Genomic DNA, 14927 nt, shown 5'->3' with positions numbered 1-14927 from the left:
CAGTATTCTGGTCAACCCTTGATCACTGCATGTGCTATTATTATGTTGTGTAACTTGTGATGAGAAACAATGAGGGCAGTGGTGGAGCAAAAGTTTAATTTCTCTCAAGCAGCATCTAGCCTTGTGTTGACCCTGAAAAACAAGGAAGAAAGGAGTTCTGCAAAGGGGATGAGAAGAGAAAGAGAAAGGGATGGGAGGAGGACAGATTCACCAGGCTAATTATAGAACAGGACACTCTACCTCTCTCCCCAAGCATGCTTCTCTTCTGCCTCCTGTACTTTCTACAGTCTCTATTATATTAACTGATCTCTATTTTGTTAGGACAGTAAGAAGCATTCTTCCCCATTCCCAAACCCAGGCCTGTTACAGACTGCCAAAATAAAGCTGCTTCAGGTCTCTTTGGAGGTATGCTATTTAAATGACGCATGGGTCCTAAGAGTTCGGAGGTCTCGCCAAAGCCACACTCCATTCCTAAGCCCTGGAGTGCAGCTTTGGTGCAGCTTCCGGATTCTTAGGATGCATGCATCATTTAAATAGCATACCTCCAAAGAGACCCGAAGCAGCTTTATTTTGGCAGTCTGTAACAGGCCTCAGGCGCGGTACAGAGCGCCAGGAAGAGATGGCCAGGGAGCCGCCTCTCTTTGCCATGTAGCAGCGCCACAACCATATTGCACGACGCTGTTATGCAAAAATAAAAGGACTGCTAAAAAGTGGCACCTTTTTGCGCTGTTGCAAACAGATGGCGGCAGCGCAAGCATGTCTGGAGGCCAAGCAGCAGTGATATCATCACTATGCACTATACGACGCCACACAGTGAGGATGCCCTTGTCACATGCGAGGGGTGAGGGGAGTGTGGGCGGGGCGCCCCTCACACATGATGAGGGCATCCTTCGGGGCTCGTCTGTACTGGGCCTCAGAGTTGCATATATTTCTGCTGTAAGGGCTCTGTTGTGGTTCTGGGCCTTCAGGTCAACTCCAACCCAAGATGATCCTATCACCGGGCTTTCTTAGGCAAGGAATGCGTGCTGTTGTCTTCTGCTGAACATATCCAACACAACTCAGTATTCTCCGGCCATCTCTTTTCCAAGTGCTAACAAGGCCTAACCCTGAGACATAGCCATACCAGTATGGAATAGCAGTCTGTAAAGGGATCTTGTAGTTAGTCCCAAAGGTGCTACAAGATCCCTTTGCATACAGGCCTAATTTTGCTTGAACAGGACCTGGAGCCTTTGGGGTATTTAATTTGAAGTCAACTTGAAATCCGACAAAAGCATTAACATAAAAACCGCACCATCCATATATTAAGCCAGAGCTCAGAAAGCTAATTTCACCAAGTAAATAGTTAGAGTTATACTTAAAAGGCCATCCCACAAAGTAATCTGTTACCGTTAGGGGTTTCTTTTTAAAAGAAGTAACCCTTTCTCATTTTTCAGAAGTAATGAAAATAATTACTTTTAGTGACATTGGGTAAGCCACTCTCTCTCAGCCTCAGAGGAAGGCAAACTTCCTCTGAACAAATGTTACCAAGGAAACCCAATGAAAGGTTTGCCTTACAATCTCTTTAATTCGGAAATGACTTGAGGGCACCCAACAACCAACAACAAAGTTGTTTTTTAAAAAATCCACACATTCGAATGCAACATGTCACTTGTACAAAACAGGCTCTCTTCTCATTCCCCTTGTGATTATCTCAGAAGTACAGAAGAAGTCTGTGTTTTGACCATGCAATATTCTGCCTATGTTGTTTAGTGAGAGCACACCTATGTAACTGTCAAAGTGACTAAAATCTAACCATTACACTACTAAAGGAATCAGGCCACCCTTCATTATATTACAATTACAACCATAATGTAACTCAGGCCCCATACAGACAGGCCAAAATAAAGCTGCTTCGGGCCACTTTGGAGGTATGCTGTTTAAATGAGGCAAATGCATACTAAGAGTCCAGAAGCCACGCCCAAAGCCATGATCCATTCCTAAGGACTGGAGCACAGCTTTTGTGTAGCTTCCAGACTCTTAGGACACATGCATCATTTAAACAGCATACCTCCAAAGTGGCCCGAAGCAGCTTTATTTTGGCCTGTCTGTATGGGGCCTCAGTTTGGTTTTGGGGATGGGTATTAATTACCAGCAGCTAGTTACTATCAAGGCAGTCAGCGTAGCATAGTGATTTGAGTATTGGACTATAACTCTGGAGACCAGGGTTCAATTCCCCACTTGGCCATGAAATCCACTAGGTGGCCTTGGGCAAATCACACTCTCTCAGCCTCCTCAGGGGAAGGCAGTGGCAAACCTCCTCTGAACAAATCTTGCCATGAAACCCCCATGATAGGTTTGCCAGAGTCTTCATAAGTCAGAAACAACTTGAAGGTACAGAACAACAACATTACTAGAAATGGACAAATGAATAGGTATTAGTAAGCAGTTAGTAGTAGTTAAGTGTTGAAAAGAACAGGTGGGGGGGAGGTAAACATTCTATCATACTTTTGAAAAATCCATGAAACAGACATACATGTAGAAAAGGAGTTCTTGCAACCCATAAAACCACTTAATACTGTTGTGCCAATGTCTTCCACTAGATGGTGGTCTAATCTCACACATGGAGGGAGGATCACTGAAAAGTTGAAAACACTAAGCTGTGCTTAGCCTTAACTAGAGTCAGCCTAGGAGTTAAAACATTTTACACGTGTTCAAGTCACTGATCTCTCGTCTGCAAAGCTGGATAGTGCCTAGAACAGTGCATCTTAAGATATCTGATGGGAAATGGTAACTTTTTCCCCAGTGTGCCAGGGTCCAGTACCATACTTGTATCCACTGAATGCATGTGTTACTTTCTTAGAAACTTGTCAGGGACCAGCTACAAACGGCTTAGAAACCAGCAGCAGTCAATGAATCACTGATCTGAGTAGCACTGGTCTAGAATATAGTCAGCCCTCCAAATCCTTATCCAAGGATTCAACCATCCACAGCTTGAAAATATTTTTTAAAAATATACATTCCAAAAAACAAGCCTTGATTTTGCCATTTTATATAAGGGATGCCATTTTACTACACCACTATATTTAATGGGACTTGAATATCCATAGGGTCCTGAAACCAAACCCCAGCAAATACCAAGGGACCACTCTACAGTTAAAAGTGCAAAATCCCTGCAAGGGATGATTTTAAAAAAAACACTGAGAATAGACTGCTAGTGATGTCATGCCTCCATATATTACTCTTGCTCTAATTGCTCTAGCAAAATATGGAAGAGAGGAGAGGGCTAAATCTTGTCAGTTTCATTTTCGTCCATATTAGAATTTTCTGACAAATAAAAAAAAAAGCTTGTCCTCTACCCTTAATTTAGAATTGAATACTGCTTCTTCTGCTTCAAAAAAACCAAACAAACAAGGATATCAAAGAGCTGGTAAGGTGCAGAAAAGGGAATCAAAAAGCTGTTATTGCAAGCACTTGCAGATTTTACCTTGGAAAAAAGATTAGGGATGCTATAGAGCTGGGGTGGAAATCATGAAACCCTCCAGATGTTGTTGGACTCCAGCATTCCTCACCATTGAAGCTATGCTGACAAGGCCTGACTGGACTGGCTGTATAACAACATCTGGAGACCTATAGGATTCCCACCCCAGCAACTAAGGTTGATAAAATTATGTATGGGGTGGAGAAAGGCAGCAGTGATGTGTTTTTTTCTTCCTCTCTGGGAATGTTAGGGTTTTTTTTTTTTTAAATTTTGGGGTTGCAGAACAAATTTGGCTGGGTAAAATTCAGAGCAGGCAGGAGTAAGTACAGTATTTTGTTGCATGATGTACAATTCATTTTTAGAATTTGACGCTCATTATTCAGAGGTCATACACTCCTAAAGACCACCAGTTTCTGGGGGCAAGGCTAATCCAATAAACTTCATTTCTAAGCTGGAGGGTGCCCAGAGGAGGGTGACTAAAATGGTGAAGGGTTTGGAAACCATGCCTTATGAGGGGAGACTTAGGGAGCTAGGGATGTTTAGCCTGAAGAAGAGAAGATTAAAAGGTGACATGATAGCCCTATTGAAATATTTGAAGGGATGTCATATTGAGGATGGAGCAAGCTTGTTTTCTGCTGCTCCGAAGAACAGGGTACGGAGCAATGGATTCAAACTACAGGAAAAGAGATTCTACCTCAATGTTAGGAAGAACAGTAAGAACAGTAAGGGCTGTTCAACAGTGGAACACACTTCCTTGGAGAGTGGTGGACTCTCCTTCTTTGGAGGTTTTTAAACAGAAGCTGGATGGCTATCTGTCAGGGATGCTTAGATTGTGTCTTCCTACATGGCAGGAGGTTGGATCTGATAGCCCTTGAGGTCTCTTCCAACTCTATGCCCCCCTCCAAGTTCTGTTGACGACAACTGCAACCATCCCTGTGCACTGGTCATTTTGGCTGTGGCTGATGGGAGTTGTCATAGGTGCCCTGCCTCTAATTTACTGCATTTCATGGGTGAAGACGTTCATTCAGAAAGCCATGTTCAGAATTTGGAAACTTACTTTTTAAAAATAGGCTGTTCCCATTATTTTATTTTATTGCATTATTTTATTGCTATCACGTGCTGAAAAGGTAGACTGCATTTCTTGTTGCTGCTCATCACTTTTCAATTATTTTCTCTTACCTTTTTTATTTTTTTGATGAGGGCTGGAAAATCCCAGACAAGAAAACAACATGAGCAAAACATGAACAATTTTTATTAAAATACCTCTTTAAAAGGCCCTTTAAAAGTTATTTTTGAAAGTAACCAGAAACCATTGGTGATTGAACCAATAAAGCAATGCCACTCTTAACTTGTTACACCACTTCTGAAATATCACTTCACTACATCATTATCCCTCAGGTAACTAGTTACAACTAATCACGTTACTTGCAACTTGTTGTTTCTAAGCTCTCACCATTCTGTTCTGTGCATTAAGAGGCAACTGTGCTTAACACTAAGCAAGTGACTGACAACATATTCCAAGGTATTTTGCTTTAACATCCCCCTCACATATTGAGGCTGAGTAAAAACAGGGCTGAGCCCCAGCAACAAAAACCTTGGCACTTAGTAACAGCTGTTTTTCCTTCTCTCCAAGGGGTCACAGCTATGGCCTTGTTCACCTGGATCCAATGTATGAGGGGATCATGGAACTACTCTGTTGAAACAGCATTACTGGCTACAATCTGATCCATTTCTGGGAAAAATTCAAAGTACTGGTTATGGCCAACAAGGCTATCTGAAAACTCAAATCTTTCTTTATAAGCCTACCCAAGTTTGAAGATCTTTAAGATCTTTGGGAAAGGGCTTTCTTTTGGTCCCAATACCATAACAGACATGTTTGGTGAGGACACAAGAGAAAGCCTCCCAGGCTGTGGACCTCCCTTCCACAGGAGGCAAGTTAAGACTTTCTTATTTAGGCAATTTTTAAATTGATAGCATTGATAGTGGTGTGGTGTGTTTTAAATTGAAAATTTTAAATAATGAATTTTAAATGTCAATTGTTTTAATGTGCATATCTTATTTGTCCTTTTAAACTGCTATGTATTTTAACCGATGAGTTTCAACAGATGAGATGTGTTTGTTAATTGCTGTTCTTTCCCACTTTGATCCATGAGGAGAGGCAGGTGAGAAATAAATACTATCATAAACATCATCATTCTGTATGTTTTCAATTATGTTTTAAATGTATTTTAAGTTGTTTCGGCCATGTGGCTTTTTAAACAGAATTATGATTTAATTTTAAAAAAACACTTATGTAATGTAACATTTTAGCCAACTTCTATTTAAAATTTTCCAAGCTGCCTTGAGTGCCTTGATGGGAGAGAAGCAGAGTATAAACTGTATAAATAAACAAACCAACAAACTTACCTGGGTCAAAGTGCTCTTCCAACTCAGCTATGCCAACAGATGCCAAGACCAAGAAGCAAAGTGTTATGGGTCCCATCATCCTTTCTGGGCTGACCGGCTACACCGACGGTTGAATAGTCATGCCTTTCAAAAGGATAGAAAACAGCAGTTAGCTGCACGTGGGTCTCTCATACCCATGTGTTGGAGCAAGAGAGCCACAGCTGAGTGAGTCAACGGGAATTGCTCCTCCTTTTCCCCAACTCAGGCCCTTTCCCAACTTGTGACTGAACAGCACACATTCCATGGACAGAACTCACAAGCATCCTGCCATTGTCTTCACTTTCCTATCTGGGCCAGAAAGGGAAAAGAGGTTGACATACTGGCAGCAAGCAGTGTGACACATCTTTGTCATCATCACCCATCCAAGAGGGCCACAAGCCAAACCTGTGGTTCGGCCGTAAGCTGAGCATGTGGGAGATCCCAAGACTGAACAAGAGGGCCAGTCATTCGATCAGTCAAAACAAACAGCTTGGTTCAATTAGGTCAAATATTGGTGAAATAGACTCAGAGGGGGTGAAAACAATGGAGTGATTTATAAGAAAGAAAACAAAGAGACTCATGCTCATGACAGCAAGCGCACAGATATTGATATGCCACGCTACTATTTGGAATGCAAAAGTTTCACTGTTTGATTCCCAATGAGTTCACAAAAAATGTAACAATCTATGCTCAATCCAGCAAAGCATTTCTCTCTTTCTCGTCTCAGGCACATTGCTTCTTGGTAGAAGCTAACCAGATGCCCCAAAGAGGGAGATGTGACCTCCACTCTGTCAAATGTAGACTTGGTTTGTTTGGTCTTTTACAGGTTTCCCCAGGTCTGCACTTGCCAGATCAAACACAGAAACAGATGAAACATCCAACTGGGCAACCATACATTCCCGGTCTTGTGATGCTTTCCATGAAAGAAAGGAGGTGTCCTACAACAGGAACATGCTGCGGAAATGCAAATGAAACAATGAATATGTTTCTAAAATCTGCAAAATGTGATTCGCTCCAGGGCTGGCAATTATATGGCCTTCCAGATGTTACTGCAAGTCCCAGCAACCACAAGCATACCTGTTTCTTGCCCCCAATAGCCATTATTGTTGTTCTGTGCCTTAAAGTTGTTTCCAACTTATAGCTACCTTAAGGTGAAACTATCACAGATTTGTTCCAAAAGGCTTTTCTTTTAGGCTAAGAGAGTGTGACTTGCTCAAGATCACCCAGAGGGTTTCCAAGGGTGAATGGTGATTTGAACTCTGGTCTCCCAGTGTCCTAGTCTAACACTGAAACTACTAAACCATGCTGTTCTCAGCATTTGGTATACTGCCTCTGAACATGGAGGTTCCAATTACCTTTCATCAGAGATGCCAGGTTAAATAATGCATGCTGAAATCCCCTCTTCTCTACAATCATTAAAGTTCTCAGAATTCCTGATCATTGGCCAAACTAGCTAGACCTTCTGCAAGGAAAAACATTGCAGGGGGGAAAAACCCACTTTGATACCACTTTAACTACCATGACTCTATGCTACAGAAGCCTCGGATCTGTCGTTTGGTGAGGTATTCAGCCTGCTCTGTCAGAGAGCTCTAGTGCTCCACTGAACTACAAATCCCAGGATTCTGTAGAATAGTGTCGTGGATGTTAAGGTGTCAAAATGTTTTATTTCTGCAGTGTGGATACACCCCAAAACACTTGGATAACCAAAGGTGGAAAAACACTGATTTAGAACAATGGGGTGAAAAAGATGAGAGCATTTAACCTCCTTCTCTGTGTAACCTTTTTTATTGGGGATAAGTGAACATTTCGGACCCAGCTGGATGGAATTTATTAATGCAAGTGGGAATATATCTCTTTTTCCCTTCCTTCCTTCCTTCCTTACAAATATTTAATATAAATATAAATATTACTTTGCTTACACCATAGAACACAGCACATAGATAGCATTCCCATGAAATTACCAGTTGAGGTAATGACCAGTTCCAAAGCTCTTTAGCTTCTGCAAGTTAACTGGACAACTTAGGATCCTCCAGATGTTATTGGACTGCAACTCCAAGCATCCCCCACCATTGGGTAATTCTGGCTAGCACTAATTATAAAGGTATACCAGCATTTATAGAAAGATAATTCTGGCTAGCAATAATTATAAAGATAAACCAGCATTTATAGAAAGATAATTATTTCATGATGATATGATTATTGAAGATGTATCCATCACAATACTTAGTCATGGTTAATAACAAGCAATCAACTTGGGATGCGATAAATTAGTGGAGATTCCAACCCCATTGGTTTATGTACTAAGCAGTTAAAGATAAGATAACCTAAAATAAAGTGGCTGAACTTTTGTCTAAGACTGTAATCAAGTGGTTCTGAGATATACAGTCATACAAGTAGGACCTGCAGTGAAATGCTGCACTCCAGTATGTCCTCATTTAGCATTCAACCAGCCATGGACCTTTCAGGATACTCCATTCCCTTTCCCCCTTTAGTTTCCACCCCCTCCTCTCACACTCAGCCATCATTCTGTGAGCACAGAGTACACTGTTCCGTTGTTGTTGTTGTGTGTTTTGGGTCTCCCTCCTCTGGACATGCTCCACCTAAGAACTGCATTGGCTTTGTTAGCTGCTGCATCACACTGCTGGCTCAGGTCCAACATGTGGTCCTCTAAGACTCCGAGATCCCTCTTGCATGCACTGCTCTGAAGTCACTCACCCTATATCTGTGCATTTCATTTTTACTGCCCTACATTTCTCCCTGTTGACATTCATTTTCTTGGTTTTGCCCCTGCTTTCTAATCTGTTACGGTCATCTGGTATCCTGATCATATTACTTGATATTTAATGAATACACTAAATTTTATTAATTATTTTTTAATTAGGGCCCTGGGCCCAAAACAACAACTGAAAAACTCCCATTACTAGTGACTCAGGCTGCATACACACTACACAAATAATCCAGGTTGACACCACTTTAATGGTCATGATGCCATCCTATAGAATTTTGGCACTGTAGTTTGTTGTGGCACCAAAGCTCCCTGACAGAGAAGGCTAAATTTGTTATTTTATTATTATTTTATTTATTATTTATTTCAATATTATAAATGTCTCACAAAAGTAGAATTCCCAGGACTCTACAGCACTGAGCCACTGCAGCTAAAGTGGTGTCAACCTGGATGATTTCTACAGTGTGGATGCAGTCCCAGATGACCAAATACTGAGGGCAAACAAGACCCTGGCCATTTCCAAAGGCAAGCAATTCCCTCTTAAGACATCCAACATGCAGTGTGACCAAAGGTCTTCCTTTTCCAGGACCTGTGCTCCATTTCAACCATCTGTCCAGGAGGGAATTCATTTTGACCATGAAGAAGCATGAATTCCTTATTTTTCTATGAATGTCTTGAGATTTTCTTTGGTCAGGTCTTGCATTTTTCTTGAATGCCTTCCATTTTGTGGTGCTTTGTCCTCCTTTGCAGCAAGGACCATCCGGTCACCCTGTCCACATGCCAACCTGCATTTCTCAGTGACAATGTTTTCCTATTGGAAGAAGAGAGGACAAATGCCCCCCGCAGCCCATCCACTGTTCTCTGCACAGTGCCCCCAAGAAGCAGACACAAGAATCCAAACCCGCTGTTTCCTAAGAACAAAGTCCACCTCCCTCCTCTGTTTCTTAACCATCCATGAGGGGGGAAAGTGTGTGGGTGTGAGTGTGAGTGTGAGAGGGCTGGGGGCCAGCTGCTCCCATAATCCATGGCTGGAATGTCCCTTCTTCCAACAGCTGCCTGATCTAAGGCGAGTAAACAGCAGCTGACAAGCCAGTGTGTGTTTGTGTGTGTGTGATGGATGGGGGTGCCAATGTGAAAGAAGAAGGGGATGAATCAAGGCATTGATCACACACACACACACACACACACTTTGCACCCAATCAATCCTATATCTGAAAACCCCTGTCGGGAGAAATAATAATAGAAGAACTGGAAGGACTAGTGCTGATCAAAACTGGGAAGGAGCAAACATCGAAGCCAAAAGATGATTTTCGGAGTACTGTAGTGGTTTAAGTGCTGTACTATGACTCTGGAGACCAGGGTTCGACTCCCAACTTGGTCATGAAACCCACTGTGTGACTTTGGGCTAGTCACACACACTCATCCTCAGGGGAAGGCAATGCCAAACCTCCTCGGAACAAAATCGTATCAAGAAAAACCCATGAAGGGTTGCCTTAGGGTTGCCTTAAGTCACAAAGGACTTGAAGGCACATAGCAACAACACAGGGTCACTGAGTGAAGTCGAAGGCTGTTCAAAGAAGGTTGGGACAGAAATAACGATAGTAACAGCAGCAGCAGCGGTAGTAGTAATAGAGCTAGTGAGGTGTAGTGGTTTGAGCATCGGATTATGACTCTCGAGAGCAAAGTTTGAATCCCCACTCAGCCATGCAGACCCACTGGGTGGCACAGAGCAAATCACACTCTCTCAGCCTCAGAGAAAGGCAATGGCAACCCTCTTCTGAAAAACTCTTGCCAAGAAAACCACTTAGGGTCATCATAAGTCAGACCTGAAGGAACACACCAATAACAAAATCGCAATAATAGCTTGAACACTGTAAGCATTCTGAATATATCCAAGAATAGGACTTTCAACCTTGCCAGCATGGCGTAGTGTTGGACTATGACTATGGGGATTAGGGTTTGATTCCCCACGTGAGCATAAAAATCCACTGAGTGACTTTGGGCAAGTCACACTCTCTCAGCCTCAGAACATGACAATGGCAAATCCACTCTGAAGGAACTTGACAAGAAGACCCTATGATGGGTTTGTGGGTTTGCTTTCTTTAAGGTCGCCTTAAATTAAAAATGACTTGGGAGACATACAGCAACAACAAATGCATCTCCTATGCCCCATCCAAATTCCTGGAACTAAAATCTACTTAAATCTGAAATGGTATCCCTGGGGTGAGCTCTGAACATTAAAATTATTTTCTGAGACTGGCTGAAGTCTGGCTTATGTTAAACTTGGTAAAGAGAAAGGGGCATCCATTGTAATATGAAGGACTGGCACTTAACTCATCAGGTGTTTGTCCCTTTCTCCTTAGCTGTGGCTGCAATAGAGGAGAGTGTCCTCAATTTGCCCAGCTGGTTTTTAACCCCCTGCAAACTGGAGATGTCCCGGAACCTCCTGTATTGGAGGCAGAGAAGCAAAACGCAGGGAAGAGGCAAGGAAGGAAAGGAATCCCAGCTATGCAGTGGGAATGTATGGCAGCTGGGATCCCAGTGCCAGCCCAGATTAACTGGCCTGCTGTGAAGGGCTACAAAGCCCAGCGGATGCCCTACAGTCCTGACTGGCTGCCAGTAATAAATTAACCATTAGATTAAATAGACTATATAGGGTAGGCTACACTTGAAGAGGTGGATTTGGGGCTGCACAAGCAGCTACAAAGGTCCATGCCTTTCACTTATACTGTAAGATTTTTTTCCCCCACAATACTTTAAATACTTTAAACCATTGCTTTTTAAGCTGTCTAACGTAGAAGACTGGGAGGGTCTCCCCACCCCCCAATATGCCAGAGATTGGTGCCATATATGAACCCACTGAGTATACAAGATAAGTCTCCCTTATCAGAAATGCTTGGCACCAGAAGTGTTTGGGAGTCCAGAGTTTTTCGGATTTTGGAATATTTCCATATACAATTAGCTCTCCATGTTCATAGGATTCTTTATCCATGGATTCAACCACCCGCAGGTCAAAAATATATTTTTAAAATATGTACATCTCAAAAAGCAAATCTTGAATTTGCCATTTTATATAAGGGGGCCCAATTTATTGTCTCATTATATTTAGTGGGACTTGAACAGCCATGGATTTTCATATCCACAAGGAGCCTTGGAACAAATGTCAGCAGACACCAAGGGCCCACAGTAAATATTGGAGATGGGACCCAAGTCTTAAAATTAAGTTCATTTATGTTTCGTATACACCTTATACACATAGCCTGAAAGTAATTTTATAAACAATATTTTTAATCAACTGTGCATGAACAGACGATATTAACAGATGATATCACTTAACCACACCATCTTCCCAAAGCAGAAGTTATTGCTGTTGTGTGCCTTCATTTCCAACTTATGGCAGCCCTAAGACCTTGGGATTTTCTTGTTCAAGGAAGGTTTGCCATTGCCATCATCTGAGGCTGAGAGCATGTGACTCACCCAAGGTCACAAGTGGGTTTCATGGCTAAGTGGGGAATTGAACCCTGGTCTCCAGAGTCGTAATCCGACACTAAAACTATTATGCCATCCCGTGGAAGAGAAGGTGGGAATGAAAAAAGCAAGGCCTTCCCACTACCTTTCAGCTAATTTTTAAGCAGATGATGCATACACATGCACACCATTGGTTCAAGGGAAAAGGATCCAATTTTGGCAACTGCACAGGCTAACACATATACAGATCCAACAGCCTGTTCTCAACCCTGTCTCATACTTTTTGGCTTTCCCTGTGTCCCCCCAGAATGGCGCCTTTCCAACTCTCTTTATGCACATTCTTGTGCGGGTGGCAACAAAACTGGTGCCAGACTCTGCCCTGGAAGGGAGGCGTGACTTGCATGTCAAGATAAGTTTTAGATACACAAAGAGCCAAACTACTCATTAAAAATATGCTTATTGTTCACCATTCGCAACCAGATTATTAAAAAGTGGGGTGGGGGGAAGAAATTCTTTTATTTTGCACAGTCAAGCAGTCAGCTGTATCAGCATCCACCCAACCAGTACCACAACTTTCCCTATCTTTCTTTTTCCCAGTCTGAACAGATTCTGTCTACTTCAGAAAGTGCTGATCTGAGAAGAAATATCTCATAAACTGCTGTTTCCCACACCCCTACCCCTTTGCATTCACTCAAATACTTTGCCAGCTTCTTAGACATGCTGAACTTGTCTCTGCTCCACATGCAAAAAATCTCCACTTAACATAACTTACTACTCCCTTTTTATTCTTTAAATATTTTTACCCTCCAGCACCCACAGCTACAGATAAGCTGACCTCTAGCAATATGTTTAACTCCATGAGCACAGAACATTCCTCACAAGGAAGAGAGAAAGGGAAAGATATGCATGTACAAGGCTATTTTTTAAATGGACAAAACCTGTTGCTAAAGGCAAAAGTATGTTCTAGCTGTAAGAATGCCAGATTTTCAGGTTCACAGAAGTAAAATCAGAAACTTTATAAGTTCACAACAGCTGTGAAGAAACCTCATCTCTGTTATTGTTAACTGTCCTCAAGTCGACTTACTAGACTGCATCTGCACTGCATAAATAATCCACTTTGACATCACTTCCTGTCATGGTGTATTGCTATGAAATTCTGGGATCTATAGTTTTGTGAGTCATTTAGACTTCTATGGCAAAGAGCTCTGGTTCCATAACAGACCACAAATCCCCAGAATTCCATAGGATGAAGCCATGGCAGTTAAAGTGGTGTCAAACTGGATTAATTTTGCAGTGCAGATGGAGCCTCAGACTTATGATCTGGGATAATTTATCTGGGGGCCTTTTTCAAACTTTCCTGAAAGATTTGCATTGTCGGATGTGTGAATAACCGATGCAGATAGACTTGAGATAAATTGGGATAAACCTCTGCATGTCTTGAATGTGTTTTAAATACACCCACACCTTCAACTTCATCTTTCTTTGTAGTCCTGACATGTGTGGGCAACAGAACATACAGAGATACAGCTTCGATTAAAAAATAGTGTGAACAACAATTTGGGAATGCACAGATTATTTGCAAAGTCATGTTGCAAAACAAATTGTGTGAATAACCCCCAAGTCACCCTTTCCTCAACAGCTCTGTTCAGGTCTTGCAGACTCTGGACATGGCTTCCTTGATTGAGTCTATCAATCAGCAATACAGTCTTTCTCTTTTTCTACTGCCTTTTACGTTACCAAGCATTATTGTCTTTTCTAGTGAATCATGTCTTCTCATCATATGGCTAAAGTACAACTGCCTCTGTCTCATCATCTTGGCTTCCAGGGTGATTTCTGGTTTGATCTATTCAAGGATCCATTTGTTTGACTTTTTGGCTGTCCATGCTATCCTTAGGACTCGTCTCCAGGCCCACATTTTCAACTGAATTGATCCTCTTCCCATCAGCTTTCTTCACCATCCAGGTTTCACAACTATACAGTACATAGAAATTGGAAATATGATGGGCATGGACAATCCTGCCTTCAGTATTCAACATTTTATCTTTAAACTTGAGGATCTTGTCTTGTTCCTTTCATAGTTACCCTTCCAAGTCCTGACTGTCTTCTGATTTCTTGACAAAACTTCATGTACAATTCAGGCAAGTAGAATTCACTTTCCAATATGAATGAATGCTGGATTTTACCATGAAATGAACTATAGAGTCAGTTCAAGCTCTATGAAAAAGAATCTGAGGTTTTCTTTCCTTAGAACCCAGTCTCAAGTGTGAAACCTGGATTGCATGTTTCACTACAATTCACCAATGTTCTGAATTACTTGTGGGAGATCAATTTTTCAACTCGGTGTGACTTATATTATCATGCAGCTCATTAAATCTGTATCTCATGACCCAGAGAAGGGAGTCCTTTTTTTCTTTCCCAGTGAATCCAACTCTCAGGTATAAATAAAATAAAATAAAATAAATATTCTTTACCTTTAATTCTGCTGCATTCGAAGAACACACAGCTACTGAACATCCTGCCTAGTTCCCTCTTCATTCTGTTACTCACTTCCCACATCTCAAGCAGTTTAATTTCTTTTAAGAAGACTAAAAAAGTAGCCCTACTACATAAGATCACAGGTCGATCACTGCAAGCAATCCATTTCCCACAAAGACCCATCACAGAACTGCATAAGAAAGACAATGAATACAGCAGCCATCTGTTGCTGTCTTCCAGTGACTAGGAATCTCCATGGGAAACTGCCCCTGTACTTAGCAATATCACTAGCCATCACTTTTAGTACTGTGGGCCCTTGGTATTCATTGGAATTTGGTGCCAGAACCCCTGTGGATATCAAAATCTGTGGATGTTCAA

General features: G+C 41.9%; 1 protein-coding gene across 3 annotated transcripts in view; it reads right to left on the bottom strand.

The window, feature by feature from the left end:
• Nucleotides 1-14927, bottom strand: part of DDR1 (discoidin domain receptor tyrosine kinase 1) — a 76867-nt gene that overhangs the window by 30220 nt on the left and 31720 nt on the right. For all 3 annotated transcript variants that reach the window (XM_042451000.1, XM_042451002.1, XM_042451003.1), the window contains exon 2: nt 5864-5986. In XM_042451000.1, coding sequence (XP_042306934.1) covers nt 5864-5942 — 79 coding nt within the window. In that variant the 5' untranslated portion in view covers nt 5943-5986. The remainder of the gene's footprint in view (nt 1-5863; nt 5987-14927) is intronic.

The sequence above is a fragment of the Sceloporus undulatus genome, chromosome 2, assembly GCF_019175285.1.
Source record: "Sceloporus undulatus isolate JIND9_A2432 ecotype Alabama chromosome 2, SceUnd_v1.1, whole genome shotgun sequence".
Lineage (NCBI taxonomy): Eukaryota > Metazoa > Chordata > Lepidosauria > Squamata > Phrynosomatidae > Sceloporus > Sceloporus undulatus.
The sequence above is the reverse complement of the archived record's forward strand: the minus strand, read 5'-3'. Positions and strand labels throughout refer to the sequence as shown.